Source organism: Excalfactoria chinensis, chromosome 3 (assembly GCF_039878825.1).
Source record: "Excalfactoria chinensis isolate bCotChi1 chromosome 3, bCotChi1.hap2, whole genome shotgun sequence".
Taxonomy (NCBI): Eukaryota; Metazoa; Chordata; class Aves; order Galliformes; family Phasianidae; genus Excalfactoria; species Excalfactoria chinensis.
Genome location: NC_092827.1, coordinates 86,776,694 through 86,790,763, shown reverse-complemented (window position 1 = coordinate 86,790,763; position 14,070 = coordinate 86,776,694). Strand labels below are relative to the sequence as shown.

Here is a 14,070-nt window from a genome sequence, read left to right as displayed (position 1 = left end):
AAAAGACTTGGTGTGTACATCACTCATCTTGAAGTCTCATTAAAGCAAGGATACCATCAGTGCTACTTCTTAATCAACAAGAAGGTTTGCTGTTGAGAAATGTACAGCATTTTATCTTCATGACTTCTCCCATGCCTTTCCTGACCTTCCCTCTTCTTATGCACTCATCTCTATTTAGCATATTACAGTTTCAAAAATTACCTCTGTAAGACCACACATCACATCAAACTTGTATAAACACCAGCTGGGTTACTACATAGCAGGCAAATTTATCCCAATGACTACTTCAGAAACATCCAGTCTATGCAAGTGTGTGTGAATGTGGCTCCATACGTGAGTGACTTATTTCATATTTGTACTATTTTGTAATTTCTCTGCAATATAGATTCTTTCTTAAAAGCGTGTAGCACATCATACACAAAGCCCACATTCAATATGTAACTCCCTGAGTTTTCTGACCCTGCAGCAATCCAACCCTTTTGCCAACTCAATTGAGAATAAAACACAAAATGTGGTCATGTTTTTTCTAAGATCTCAGCATGTACACTTTTGATAGATCACACAGCTTGTCCTTTAAACTCTGCCATTAATCCTATCCACAGGAATAGAGGAAGAAATTTTTTTTTGTCTAGAAAAAAACATAGAAACACAGGTTATGCAATTCAGATTCTGAAAAAGGTGTCTGTATGGACAAATCTTTAAACAACTGACTTGCAAGACTTGGCATAGGATCAATCCCAAAAAAACGCCATCTTTACATCTCATTGTAAGTTCCTTCTAGCAACAGATTATCTGTTAGTGTAAAATCTTTCCCATTTATTTGGACAGAAAGTTACAAATTTTCTTGCTGGCGTTAAATAGAAGGTTTCATACTAAAATGATTTTATAAAATGTGGCCTCTAGAAAATTAGTGTGCATTTCTGTTGTGCAACATGGTTAAAATGAATTCCTTACATGCAAAGTGAGATTGTAGGTGAGTATAGTTTCCCTTGAATTATTTTCCTTTACTGAATATCTGTGAGTAGAAAGAAACATCTGGCTTCCCAAAAAGAAGTGAATATGTGAAGAAGACTTTCGGATCAAATATACTTGTCAGAAATACTATATGAAGAGTTTAAAGTAAATTGAGAATCCTTTAGAAATAGCATCTTATAATAACAGAACACTGTAGCATAAAGTGCTTTACAGAGTAATGCTATTAAAGTGTATCTTCAAGTCTGTCTGAGAGCTCGGAAAACTCACTGTTTCCTCTTTAATTTAAATGGGATTTTTTTTATGGTACAAGCTTTGGAAAGTAGCAAGAAACATCTGACTTTTTGGCAGAGAAGCAATGAGTGGATATCAATCATTTATGGATAGGTGAAGATGTTCAGTGATTCTGTTAAAAAAATAAATAAACATCTTAGTTCAACTTCAGGATGTATGAGTGCTTATAATTAATGCTAATTTCATTCTCTGAATCTTTTAGAGACGGGATAATAAAAGTACAACAGTAAAGAGGAAAGAAATAAAATGGAAATGGTAAGAGCTAATTCATTCTTCATACTAGTGCAGTCCTTGGCCTTTCCTGAACAGACACAGCCAGTAGTAACAAATTATGTATAATAATTTTTGATGAGGACTGTTCAGTCAGGACTAAGCTAAAATGACCAAACTTGCAGTCTTGTCTCTTAAACTGTGCTTTTGAAGATCAAAGGGCAGTGATCTTTCTGAATCCTTATCTTTATAAGAATAAAACTGCCAGGTGTACAGAGATAGAGTGAGTGTGGAAAAGTTTCATTTTAAATAACACTTATCCTGTTTTTGGTAGTTAATAAATGAAATTTCATAGATTGTTTTAACTGTTTAACAACAACAGTCTATGCTGTGAAATTAGCATGCTGCTAAACAATATTGCAGTGAGAATGAAGTCAATGTGGTCTTCAAAGTAAGCACAGTTCAAGGGCTAGTTGATGTTGTGGGCTTACACTCATTCTGTTCAAGCTATTCCTTCTCTTAATATTTGAGAAAGACAGGAACCGGAGGAAAAAACTAAAGTGTAAAGGGGTATCTACAGTAGAGCTAACAGCAGCTGACATGCCTGCTTTTACCCAGGATCAGATTTACTTCAGCACTGTTGCTTGCTCCATCAAGTGATATTTAAACAATCCTTCTCAGTATTCTAGCTTAACAATGCTTATTTGGGTTTGGTCTATCATACATTCCAATCATCACTGTAAGGCAAAGATCAAAATTTGCAAAATTTGTTGGAAGGCTGCAAATACCAATGATAGGAATCACTCAACCATACTTCAACAAATGTGGATCCTTCATACTCACTTTGTTACAAAGTGCCATCAATGTATTCAGTAATTCTTGTCCATCTTTCACTAACTTTACTGTTTGTCAGCCCTTTGCAAAGGACAGCCCCTTCTACAAATGTCCACATTGCTGGTATGACAAAGAGCAGAAGTAAGAAACTATTCAATTACAGAGCGTTTAGTGAATACGACAGAAATTACACGGATAGAGATGGATGATACATAGAGATCAACATATTTATAATAGATATTAAATATTAACCTTAAAGATCTTTCTCATTTATTACTGACAATTGAAAAAACATTATGACCACTGTAACAGAAACGTTACACTGTGATTATGGACCAATTAAATCTTAATTATTTCAAGTTTGACATATCAAAAAGAACTTCTATTTCATTCATAATATGACTGATAAAAATAATGAAAAAAAAAAATAGGAAATGTCTGCATTGTTATTTCTACTCTATTTCCAGTAACAAATGACAAGAAATATTCTGAATAAAGGCAAAGCCTTGTTAAATATGCACTGCAATTTTTATTATATTCATCATGAAGTCAGAATTTATCCCACTGTTAAGGTAAAAACAAAAAAGGATAACGTTCTTACATATATAAAAATAAAATTTGAAATAGGGGATTTTATTTTTTAAATGGAATTTTATTTGGAAGCCTTAGAGTTGCTACCTCACAGACTTATTTCTTGCTGTATTTTTACAATAGAACCTCTTGCAAAAAGCAACCAGTAGGTGGAGCAGACAACATGATTTATCACCTGCTAACTTGACTGCTGTTTTTTTCCTAATTATAGGAATCATGTTGGAGAAATTTTCTTCAAAGGAAGATAATGTGTGTCAGGCATTACTTGACTAGTTATTGAAACTACTGGCATATGCTAAAAGCTCAGTGTTTCATAACAATGAAGTTTTAGAGTTCACTTTTTATTTCTCTATACATTATGTGGCAACTAACAGTTTAAATCAAACAAAATTTGCTTTCTTTTTTCAAGCCAACACTTACACCTCTAAAGAGCATTATATTTGCTTTGCATAGATACTGCAGGTACTAAAGACAGAAAAAGAAGAAAAAAAGTTGCTGCTTTTCAGAAAAGCTAAAAAACATTTTTTCTGTTTTGAAGTTGGCAGAATATATTAAAAAAAAAAAAAAGTATTTTCCTTTGTTCATCTTCCTTCTCTTTAAACTTCTTTGCTAAAATAATTCTTTAATCCAAATGAACAGATTATGTGTATTAAAATGTTTGTGTAAGTGCAATGTATTTGTACAAGTAGAATGGGAAATAGAAATGTTTTGTTAGATTTTCATGTCGAAATACACTCCGTTAATTGTGTCCAAAACATAAACTGTAAAGCATAGCATAATAGCATACATTTTTTACAATCCAGCTATTTCCCTGAATGTCACTGTTTCGTGTTGATGGAAATCAGTAGGTGAAAGAAAAATAATAAAAAACCCAAACATCTAATATCTGTAATGCAGATAAAACAATTTAAATGTAGGCATGCCTTTCCAACATTTTTAGGTAGATCAAACTTCCTGTGCCTGAGATTAAAGTGTTCACACACTTATTCCATTCGTATTTTGAGCTTACTAGAAGCTGTATAATTGTATTAATTCTACAGCTAATATACCATGGCTCGCAACAAGACCAATTAGTTTAGGTTCAGCCCCATGTTATAGCTCTAGATTGGCTTGGAAAGCAATCAAGGCAAGCTCAGATCTGTCTATATAAGGCTTTGTGTATATTCCTGCTCCCAACTACAACAAATAATGTATCCTCATTCACAGTTCAATCTCCATTTCTTTTCTTTTTCCTTTTTTTTTTTTTTTTCTTTATAATGGAAACAGTTTATGAAATAAATAAACACTTGAATAGGAAGATAGTGACAGAAAAAAATAGTTGACTTTATCATAAGCCATGCTTATGATCGATTGATAGACAACACTGTACATTTATAACACCAGCATTTTTAAGATTTACCTTTTGAAATGTGAAATAATGCTACCAATTAAAAACTGGCACAGCCTTACATATACACATATACACATATACACATATATATATTTAATGAGTGCAAAAAGATTATATCTGTGAAATGCAAATTCTGAATTCAATACAGGATTCGCAGTCTTTAAAGCCAGAAGGGATCACTGTATTATCTGCTACACTGTGTAGAGCTACATGCTTATTTCCCTGTTTAACCTGTAACATATTTCTGAGTTAGTTCTGTGGGCTTCAGTTTATACAGAGAGGAACTTGACATATCTTTCTTTACTGACAGTTCCTTTCTGACAATAAGTAAACACTTTTTTTTTTCCATGCTTGCAATAAAACAAAGATTCACAATACACAGGACATAATAGAAACTATTATTCCAAATAAAGACTTTGTAATGCTGCCCATTTAACTTGCCTGAGTATCTGCAGCCTTGAGCCCTGCTGTGGCTCAGCTTCATCATTACAAAAACTTCAGCAGATCATCTGCACTCGTTGGGCTTATAGTTAAAATACAACTAAAAAATAAATCCATTATATCAGCCTCCTCTTTTCATTTGCTATGTCCCCAGATTACAAAAGATACCATTTTCTTTACTCACTCAGAAGCGTTGACTTTTGCTGCCTGGTTATACTGAGAGAATGAACATACCTCGCTCAGTAATACAGTTAACTATCATTTGAAGACAGAAAGAAGCAGCTGTAGTCGGGTCAGAAGAGCATGGATATTGAGAGCAAATTGCCAGACACAAAGCATAAAAACAGTAAGTTCTGAAGCAAAATCATTTGCACTGTATCTTAGGAAAATATTAAATTTTATGATTATGAGGAACAATTAAATACAGTTTGATGACGATAAATTGATGGTTGCTGTTTTTCAAGGTGTTTGTAGGTGTTCCCTTGATTTACATTCATTCATGTTTCAAAATACCACCTTAGAAAGATGCTTCTTGAAGCAAAGTTCTGTTATAAAGGAAAAATTCTGTAGTCTGAGTACCTGTATACACATCATCTTTGCAAGGAAAATCAAGTATATTCTTGTTCTGAAATACTTTGAAAATTAGATTCTATGTAAATTCATTAGATCATAATTAGTGCTGCCCAATACCAGAAGTCCTCCATCTGGATGGCTGAAATAAGGCCCCTCTTGCCATTCCTTAAATAAGTGTCACAGTTTGCTAAGACAGTATTATCAGAAGTGAACTAAGTTTACTAAAATCTTTTTAGACAGCAAGCCTCTTAATTGTCAATAGCAATCCATTTTTTTTCCCCAGATAGATGCATTAATGTCTACCTAATTGTTTTAAATAAGTTTCTCCAACACAAATATAGTATAAAGCAAAAGAAAAACAATGCGCAGATAACTGTTAATATTCTAGCTTTACATCTGAAGAAATTAATTACTGTGAATTAATTTTAGTTACTAACTCCTTCAGAAAAAAAATCAATCAGGATTTTTTCTGCTGTCGTTCAATAGCATTTTTATTGTGCTTTTTTTTTCTTGCAAATAAAATTACTCACATTTTATTGGAAATTTGATTTTTGTTTTTATAACTGATATCCAGTCAATGCATATAGATTTTAATTAATGTTTAGATTACAAATGATACCCAAACAGAAGAATTGTTTTGTTTTGTTTTGTTTTGCCACTAAGTGGCATGGTATTTTTCTTGCTTTCCTTAGGATTAGCACTTCTTCCATGCAGATAATCTATACAGATAAATAACCAATCAGATACATAAAGTAAGAAATGAGTAAGAATCAAGAAAAAGAAGCATTTAGTTTACGTCAACATATCCCAGCTGTCTGCTATTAGTTATTCATACGAAGTAAACCCCATCACTAAGCACTTACGGTTTATGTGAAAGTTCACAAAAGAGCACTAACAAAAGGCAAAAGCACAAGTATTACCAATCATACTCATTTTGTCTAAGACACATCTATGGCTGTGCTGTCGCAAAGCAGCACACATAAGAAAGCTTGAAAAATATATCACTTCTATCAATACAAAACAAATTAATCAGTAAATATTTAAAATTTATGAGGCATTTCTATGGAAAAACAATTATGCTAAATAAGCTGATTCAGGCAATTCTAGGAAAAGCTTTTGCTGAAAAACTACGTTTACAACCTGTCTTAAAAACAAAGAGAAGACCAAACCAGTCCCAGCATTAGCTCAATTTTAAAAAGGGAAAAAAATGAAATCCCTCCTCAGCTTAATAACTTGTTAGTTCTTGACAAGTGCAACAACACAACAATAAGCCAGTCAAAATGAGTTTTTAAAGCGAGGTTATGCCCTTCGTGTTGTGTTATCACAGTGGCAGATCAAACTGCTGACTTGGACTCTTTCTGCCAGCAGTGCTGATGCTGCCTCTATGAAGCTGCTGTCGTGGAATAGTCATGGTACCTGCTCTTGCCTATAGAAAAGCACTAAATTGAACTCGAAGTAGTGTCTTTGTGATATCTTTTCAACAAGTCATGTCCCATTCAGCCTGCTAGTTTATCTCTGTCAGGCTGGGGGCCCAAGTGGTTTGCATGAGCTGTCAGGAACAGGTATACCAACCTGCTCTGTGCTAAGGAGGTAATGCATCTTTCGGGCTTTGTATTTCTTTTCCTTTTCTTTCTTCTCTAGGTCTTTCTTCTTCTTTTCCTTTTCATTCATTTCTGCATACTCTTGGAGTTCGTTCCTATGATAAAATAAATCTATCAATCACGTGGTAATAATAAAAGACCTAGTAATGTTTTATTTTACTTTAACCCTTTTATAGTCTCACGGTGTTTTGCCATTAACTATTAGCAGTATACTGAAACACTAGAATGGAAAATTACAGTTCATCGAGTTCCACAGCAGCAGGACTCTACATGGAGACAGTTCTGAAGAAATAGGATTAAAATGCCAAAACCAGTATATTAGTTCATATTGTATTGTTTAGTTATTACTTTGAAGAATGCATCAATCCCCATTTTAATAGTTTGATAAACTAAAACTTATATTTTGTTGTCTTCCAGAATAATTTTTGACTTTTTTTTTTCATAAATAAAATTGATTTTAATTTAGTAATGTTCCTTCAATCTCAACATAGAAGCTGTTTGCTTATGTTTCGATCAGTGCTTTGTGACATCTCCTTCTGATCTGCAAACAGGAGAGACCTTATGACATGAAAAAGCATAGTAAACATGGGATAAGAGTTTATATTCTCTCCTAGACCTTTGAGCCTTCTGTAAAATTGAGTACTTATGCACAGAGAAAGAACTGGATATAAGCTTCTTATGCAGCAATATTGTTAAAAAGAGGAGTTTTCATAGCATTAAGTTTCTTGCACAGGTCACTTTATACTCTAGTCTGATAGCAATACCACAGGCCACAACAAGAAAAAAATACAACTGTCTCATGAGGCAGAGTATGAAAGAAGTGTGCAAAAACAATGTCAACTAAATGGATGTAGTCAATAGGTTACAGGACATTTTTTTCACCGTAAAAGAACTAAAGAATGTAGAGAACTCATGATTCTAAATGAACATCTAGAAAAGAAAATGGCCATTGATTCCAAAGCAATGTCTTCTTTCATAGAACTAGGTTTCTCATAAATTATGCAAACAATGGTGATAATTAGTGTTCTCTAAGAAACAAAACTTTGTGCTACTGTGTACAGTGCATATGTATGGATTTTTGATCCAAGTAAGAAAGGTTAGTTTGACTAACATTTGCCACATTTGTTATTAAGAAATGGCTAGTTCAAATTGACTGGAAAGCCAAGGACATAAAAAAAATATTTGGTCAAGCATTTAGATCGTTTTAAAGTTAGTTAGGTGATAAATTCTAGTCGGTTTTTTTTGTTGTTGTTGTTTATTTAAGCATGTGAGTATATGGTAAAATTAAAAACAATGATAAATACATTATTAATATATCTGGATAATTCAAATATTCCAGCAAAACATATTTAGAGAGGCCCATATTAATAGTCTCACCTGTTTCGGTGGATACTAAATAAGATACAATAGGACAAAATCCAAATCCTGTCACAAAGCGCATGTGAGTAAGTTTGCTACTCTGAACAATTCCATTAGAACATCACATTACTTCTGAAAGTGTGTGTAAGATCGTGCATTCGATCTATTCTTAATATATGAACTATCATAACGTTAAAATTGTTCATCAATATATGTGAAAGACTGAATTCTTAAATAGAAATTGCAGTATAGAATTGTTATTTATTTCATGCTTTCTTTCAAGTTTTTATCAACTATAGTAAGTAAAAAATTAACTATTTACTCATTTTATTTCATATGTAACAGAAGAAAAATAGAATGGAAAGGAAATAAATTAAAGATCGGAAAAGATGTATAGGTCTCTTTCAAACTCTGGAAATATTTTTTGTTGCAGCTTACTGTTAAAGGCTGCTAATACAATATTTCATACAAGGTTACTTATGAAGCACACTGACGTTTAAAAATCACCATGCTATGCTTTTTCAGCAGTGTAATTTTTTTCCAACATAAGATTAAATTGCAAAATAAATGAATTACTTAGAGTGGCATGGCCCCCATTTTGCCACCCTTCTCTTGAAAATTGCTTATTAATATGAAAAAAGAAGTTGGAAAATAGCCTGTTTTACTTTATGCATAGTGTTTCGGGGCCTCAAAGCCTGCAAAGCCAGACTAGCTGCACATTTTAGATTGTGTTGGCAAGCGGGTACGATGACCTTTCTGACCTGCATCTCAAGGCTATTATTAATCGCTAAGTAACCTGGTAAAGCCAAACAAATTTGTTTCCATTGAAAGGATCTCTATCTGTGTCTGAGAATTTGTGCTGTACCAAACAAACCTCATTAACTGTGTCCATTTTTGACAAAGAACTAGGAGTTGGAGAGATTGGCGACCTTTCTTTGTCCTTAAGGTACAGATTTCAGAGTCACTGCCTGTAGGTACATAAGCATTTTTACTTGGATACTCTTTGTTCTATATCAATCAATCATAAATAAATGGATTAACAGAAAATGCATATAGTATCACTTTAAAAAAAAAATCCATTTTACCTTCAATATCAGAGCATATGATCTGTTTTACTTATTTAATACTGTTTCTTGATCTTTTTTGATTACAGTCATCTATTCAGCTTTAGTATCACTTTAGTATCAACGTATTACTAGAGCTATTCGTGTTCTTAGATGCTTATGCACTTATTTCAAAAGTGTGAACATGGAAGCTTTGTTATTTAGAATGTGTGTTACAGATGTATTAATAGTGGAATGTAAAATGTTTCCCATTGTCATTAAACTGAATTTACCAAAGTATTTTCAAGGAATATTTAGTGTCAGTATGTGATTAAATTACAAAGAAATCAAGAATAAAAAAATAATAATAATTAATTGAAAATCAAACAAAAAAAAAAGATTGTAGAAATTCAACATAATTCATGATCTTTTTAGATAGTACTACAATTCAAATTAGCAAGATCCTTTCCAGACAACCATGTCTTCCATAACACTGCACCAGAAATCTTTCAAAAGTTTGCTTGCTTTTAGTAGTTACAAATAATCTTCAATATACACTCACAGCCTACACTTCTTGTTAGTTGTGCCAAAATATTTCTATCACCTGTAGTATTGCTGTGCACACTTGTACAGAATATACAGATAATACTGACAGGAGGATGGGAACTCCCAGGATGATTCTCTTCTAAGAGGCAATGGAAAATAATACTGTATTTTCAAAGAATTTGAATAGGAGCAACGAAATCAAGAAATCGAGAAGTGGTAGGATATGAATATACTATTTCATTTGTGAGCAGCTCAAGAACCACACATTATGCACTGTGAAGTGGGGTTTACTGTTACCATACAGAAAAAGGTATATAAGCATAAGTGATATTAAGGTGTCACGGATTACCTAGATTTACCTGTATCCGTGACAGGGCAGCCGCCCCGTAGGGCCTCCCCTCCCTCCCCTCCCGGGGCCCCGGAAAGGAAGGGAAAATAAAACAGTGGCAGCAATCTAAGGAGGAAAACTTATTTTACTAAATATGATATTGGAATACAATGATTGAGGCTAATAAATCGAACAAAACAGAGAGAGAGAGAGAGTCCCCGAAAACCGAGAGGCCTACTGTGAAGTCTAGGCGACACGGCAGGAATGCTTCTCACTCCCTGAGAGTCCGAAAGAGAGAGAGAAAGTTCCAGCCTGAGAGTGAGATTATAGATGTCCTCCTCCCGTGACTTATCTCTGGCCGCGGCGTCCTCTGGGATATGTAGTTCTTCTCCGAGAGCTGAGCACCTGGGATGCTACTATTCTACGGAACTGGAGTATGGATGATCTATACTGCACATGATGTTATGATGTGGAATATTGACAGCAGCACTACAAAACTATGACATAAGGACATAAATCTGGACTTCCAAACAGAGTTAGAGTTAAGTCTTTAAGGTATTTGCCTGTTCAGAGAGAATAAATCCAAACTCCATTACACTCAATTGAAAATTCCATGAAATTAAATGATCTTTAGATTAAACTGAGCTTTCTCTTGGTTCATACACAACTCAAGTTCGATCAGTGACAATAAACAATGATTTCTTGGGACTATCTGATATTAGGAATACTAGCTACCATGCATGATCAATAACTTTCTGACTCTGGATGCAATTTGCTTCAGGATGAAACTTTCATGGTCCACTGTCAAGGAGGAGCACTGAATATGGAAAAATATTTTGGTCTGCATCAAATTTGTTGAGAGAAAAAGGGTTCTATAAATGCCTAATATGTTCTAGGTTAATTAGTAATCTTGTTCTATTTTTGCAAATAATCTGTCTTTTACATGGTTCACAGTTGGAATAATAGTGCTTATTAAACAAACTCACAACTAAAAGAGTTGGTATTTTTTTAACAAAATTTTCTTGTTGTCTTAAAGAATATTTAAGTTTTTTCATATCATCTACTGTATCTTCCTAGAAACTTGGCTTCCCCTGTATGCCTCGTCTAATTAGTTTCTATCACACAGATTTTTATATAATCCCATCTTAGAAGAAATATGTGTAAGTTTTGACAAATATAGTGCTTTATCATGACTTGAAAACTGTTCAAGTCCAAAGAATATCAGCACAATATACAAGAATATATAGCACAGTTTTTCCATTCTTTTGTTGTTGTTGTTTGTTTGTTTGTTTAAAAAGTGAATATGCAGGGTAATATAAAGTACATTTTCTTTGCAAAAGGGAATACTCCAAGTAACTGAAACTAAGCATAGCATTATCAATGTACATGCCCAAAGAAAACAATAATGATCTTGCATAAGAAACCTGTAAAATAGTTACTGATTTGCTAATGACAAAATTATTTGCTTTATATAGTTTGACAATAAAACATTTTCATATGACAAGGTAACTTATTGTTATTCTGATACTTCATTATGCAGTAGGCAGCAGTGCTGGTTCCAGCTATGAGATGCAAATTTGGTTGACAGTACTCCTGCTGTCTGTATAAAGGTTAAAAATACACACATAATATTGGTCCTGGCACTTTTGGAAAGGTCTTGAAGTGATGATTTCAGCAATATACAGATTTTCATAATTCTGCAGAGAACTGCAACATTTTACAAATTCACACTGACTTACATTTATTAACTTCATCAAACAATTGCATTCTGTCTGTACTTCCACTTAAATTCTGTGATCCTTTGATGAGATAACCATAATAAAATTGTAATATTAAATAAACAAAAGATAATCCAGGCAAATCATTAGCTGATCAATAGTACCCAGAAGGAATATAAAGTTACTGTGATTTTAAATAGTTCAGATTCCCAATCCTAAAATTCCAGGATAATAGCAGTAGGTGATCTTAGCATAAAAGGAGAAAACCTAAATCAATATTTCCTTCCTGACTGTCTATCATCCTGCCTCCTCAAAAAGAGAATATGGAACCAAAAATGAAATTAGTGGGACAACACTTTTGGAATGCAACTGCATGCCACTTGCTTTCACATTACATTGGTGTATATGAGAATACAATATGACTTGCCATGATAATATGATTTTACTTTTATCTATTATACTTGGGTAAAAAATGAGGTTTATATAAGAGAGAGCAGCCTAGGATTTACAGGTAATTTATAAAGAATGCTATAATTTAAAGGAAGAATTTTAACAGAACACACACGTTGCATTCTTGAGTTAGTTTTGTCGGACAGCTTAATCATCCTCAACCTAGTTCAGAATACTTGAATGGATCTGTTCAGATTTACGGAGCAGGCAGAAAGGCTCTGTAACCCTGTGCACCCCTCCACTATGATGCGTAGCATCGTGTCACCTGATATCTGCACCTGTGCAATCTTGCCCAGTGAAATCTGGGATAAAACCATTCTTAAAAGGATTGGTTCTCAAATATGTACCAGATCGTTTTATTCACACAGCTGAAATTTAAACCACTCTTTGGTAATGCAATGATACACTGTCCTTTCTGCTGGGAAACACAGAAGACTTCAGAGTGTATTTGCTCAAATTGCAACAAAACTTAAAGTGATAAAGGTCCAGAAAGTGCTTTTGCATTTCATCATTACTTTGCAAGGTAGATTTTAGCTAGTATAAAATTAAAACATTTATAGTAGATTGGTTGCAGATATATGCATTAGTTTACATAAGCACTGTGTTGTTTTTGTTTGTTTGTTTTTTTGTTTGTTTAATGGAAGGGTGGGTGTTTGCTTCTTTGTAATGATGAAATCCCATTGTTTTCACTAAGAGAAAACTCAAAAAGTCTTCAGAGTAATCCTGGCATATGATCATTTTGTTGAAAAAAAGTCTGCCCTGTTTTACATAACATCCCCTGCCAAGACACATGAATCTTGCAAACATTATTTATATATATATATATATGTCCTGTTGAGTATTTTAAGGCTGCGATTTGCTACAACATAAAGATGTATACTACATTCTGAAGTTTTTGACAGTTTAGCAGTTTGCTATAAAAGTAAACTAAAAGCTTAAATAATAGCTTTAACAACTCTAAATCTTCAGGAAACCAAACTGTAGGATATTCAATTTTTGATTCTGTTATGTATGTTGTACTCACAGTGCTGTCTTATAAAGACAAGTGCTGTATGACTGAGAAAATGGAAGGGAGAACTTTAATAACCTAGATATGTTTTTAAGACAACGTGTGGCTCAGAAAGAAACAGAGGAAAGTGTTTACTTATAGGAATAACAAGTGTGTTCATCTAGAACTAAAATACGATCCTGAACTTGGTAAAATTTCAGTCTAGAATACCTAGAGATAGTGACATTAAAACAATATTCTAAGTTCAAAGGATATATCTGCCTGGCAGAGTGGATTCTTTTCTGAAATTCTAATTTGGATTTAGAAATTCTGCAGATTCAAAGAGTGGGGTCAGTGTCAATTCTGAGGAGTTATCCGGTCTGCCAAAAAAGGATGTTTCTATTGTAGAGACCTAAGTCTGCAGGCTGACACGATCATCTGATCTGGATATAAAAATTATGTCCATTGTGTAAACGGTATGACTAAACTTATTTCTACCAACATGATACGCACAAACACACATACACTAGCTTTTTAAAGATCAGAAAGTATGTCTAGAACCATGGTAAATCCTAGACTGCAGGAGTAAGTGAGAGTCAGCTTGCACCCCTGGACACTCAGTACACGTGTATCCTGACAGAATCTCTTGATTAAAATGTTTGATCTCAAGTTGCAGCGCAACAGATGTTCCACAGGGCAGACAGTTATTAGGGCTATGAGGTCCAATAAACA

General features: G+C 33.6%; 1 protein-coding gene across 4 annotated transcripts in view; it reads right to left on the bottom strand.

The window, feature by feature from the left end:
- The window catches only part of SPATA17 (spermatogenesis associated 17), an 84,509-nt gene that overhangs the window by 44,374 nt on the left and 26,065 nt on the right, over positions 1–14,070 (bottom strand). For all 4 annotated transcript variants that reach the window (XM_072333026.1, XM_072333025.1, XM_072333027.1 and 1 more), the window contains one exon: positions 6,878–7,001. In XM_072333026.1, coding sequence (XP_072189127.1) covers positions 6,878–7,001 — 124 coding nt within the window. The remainder of the gene's footprint in view (positions 1–6,877; positions 7,002–14,070) is intronic.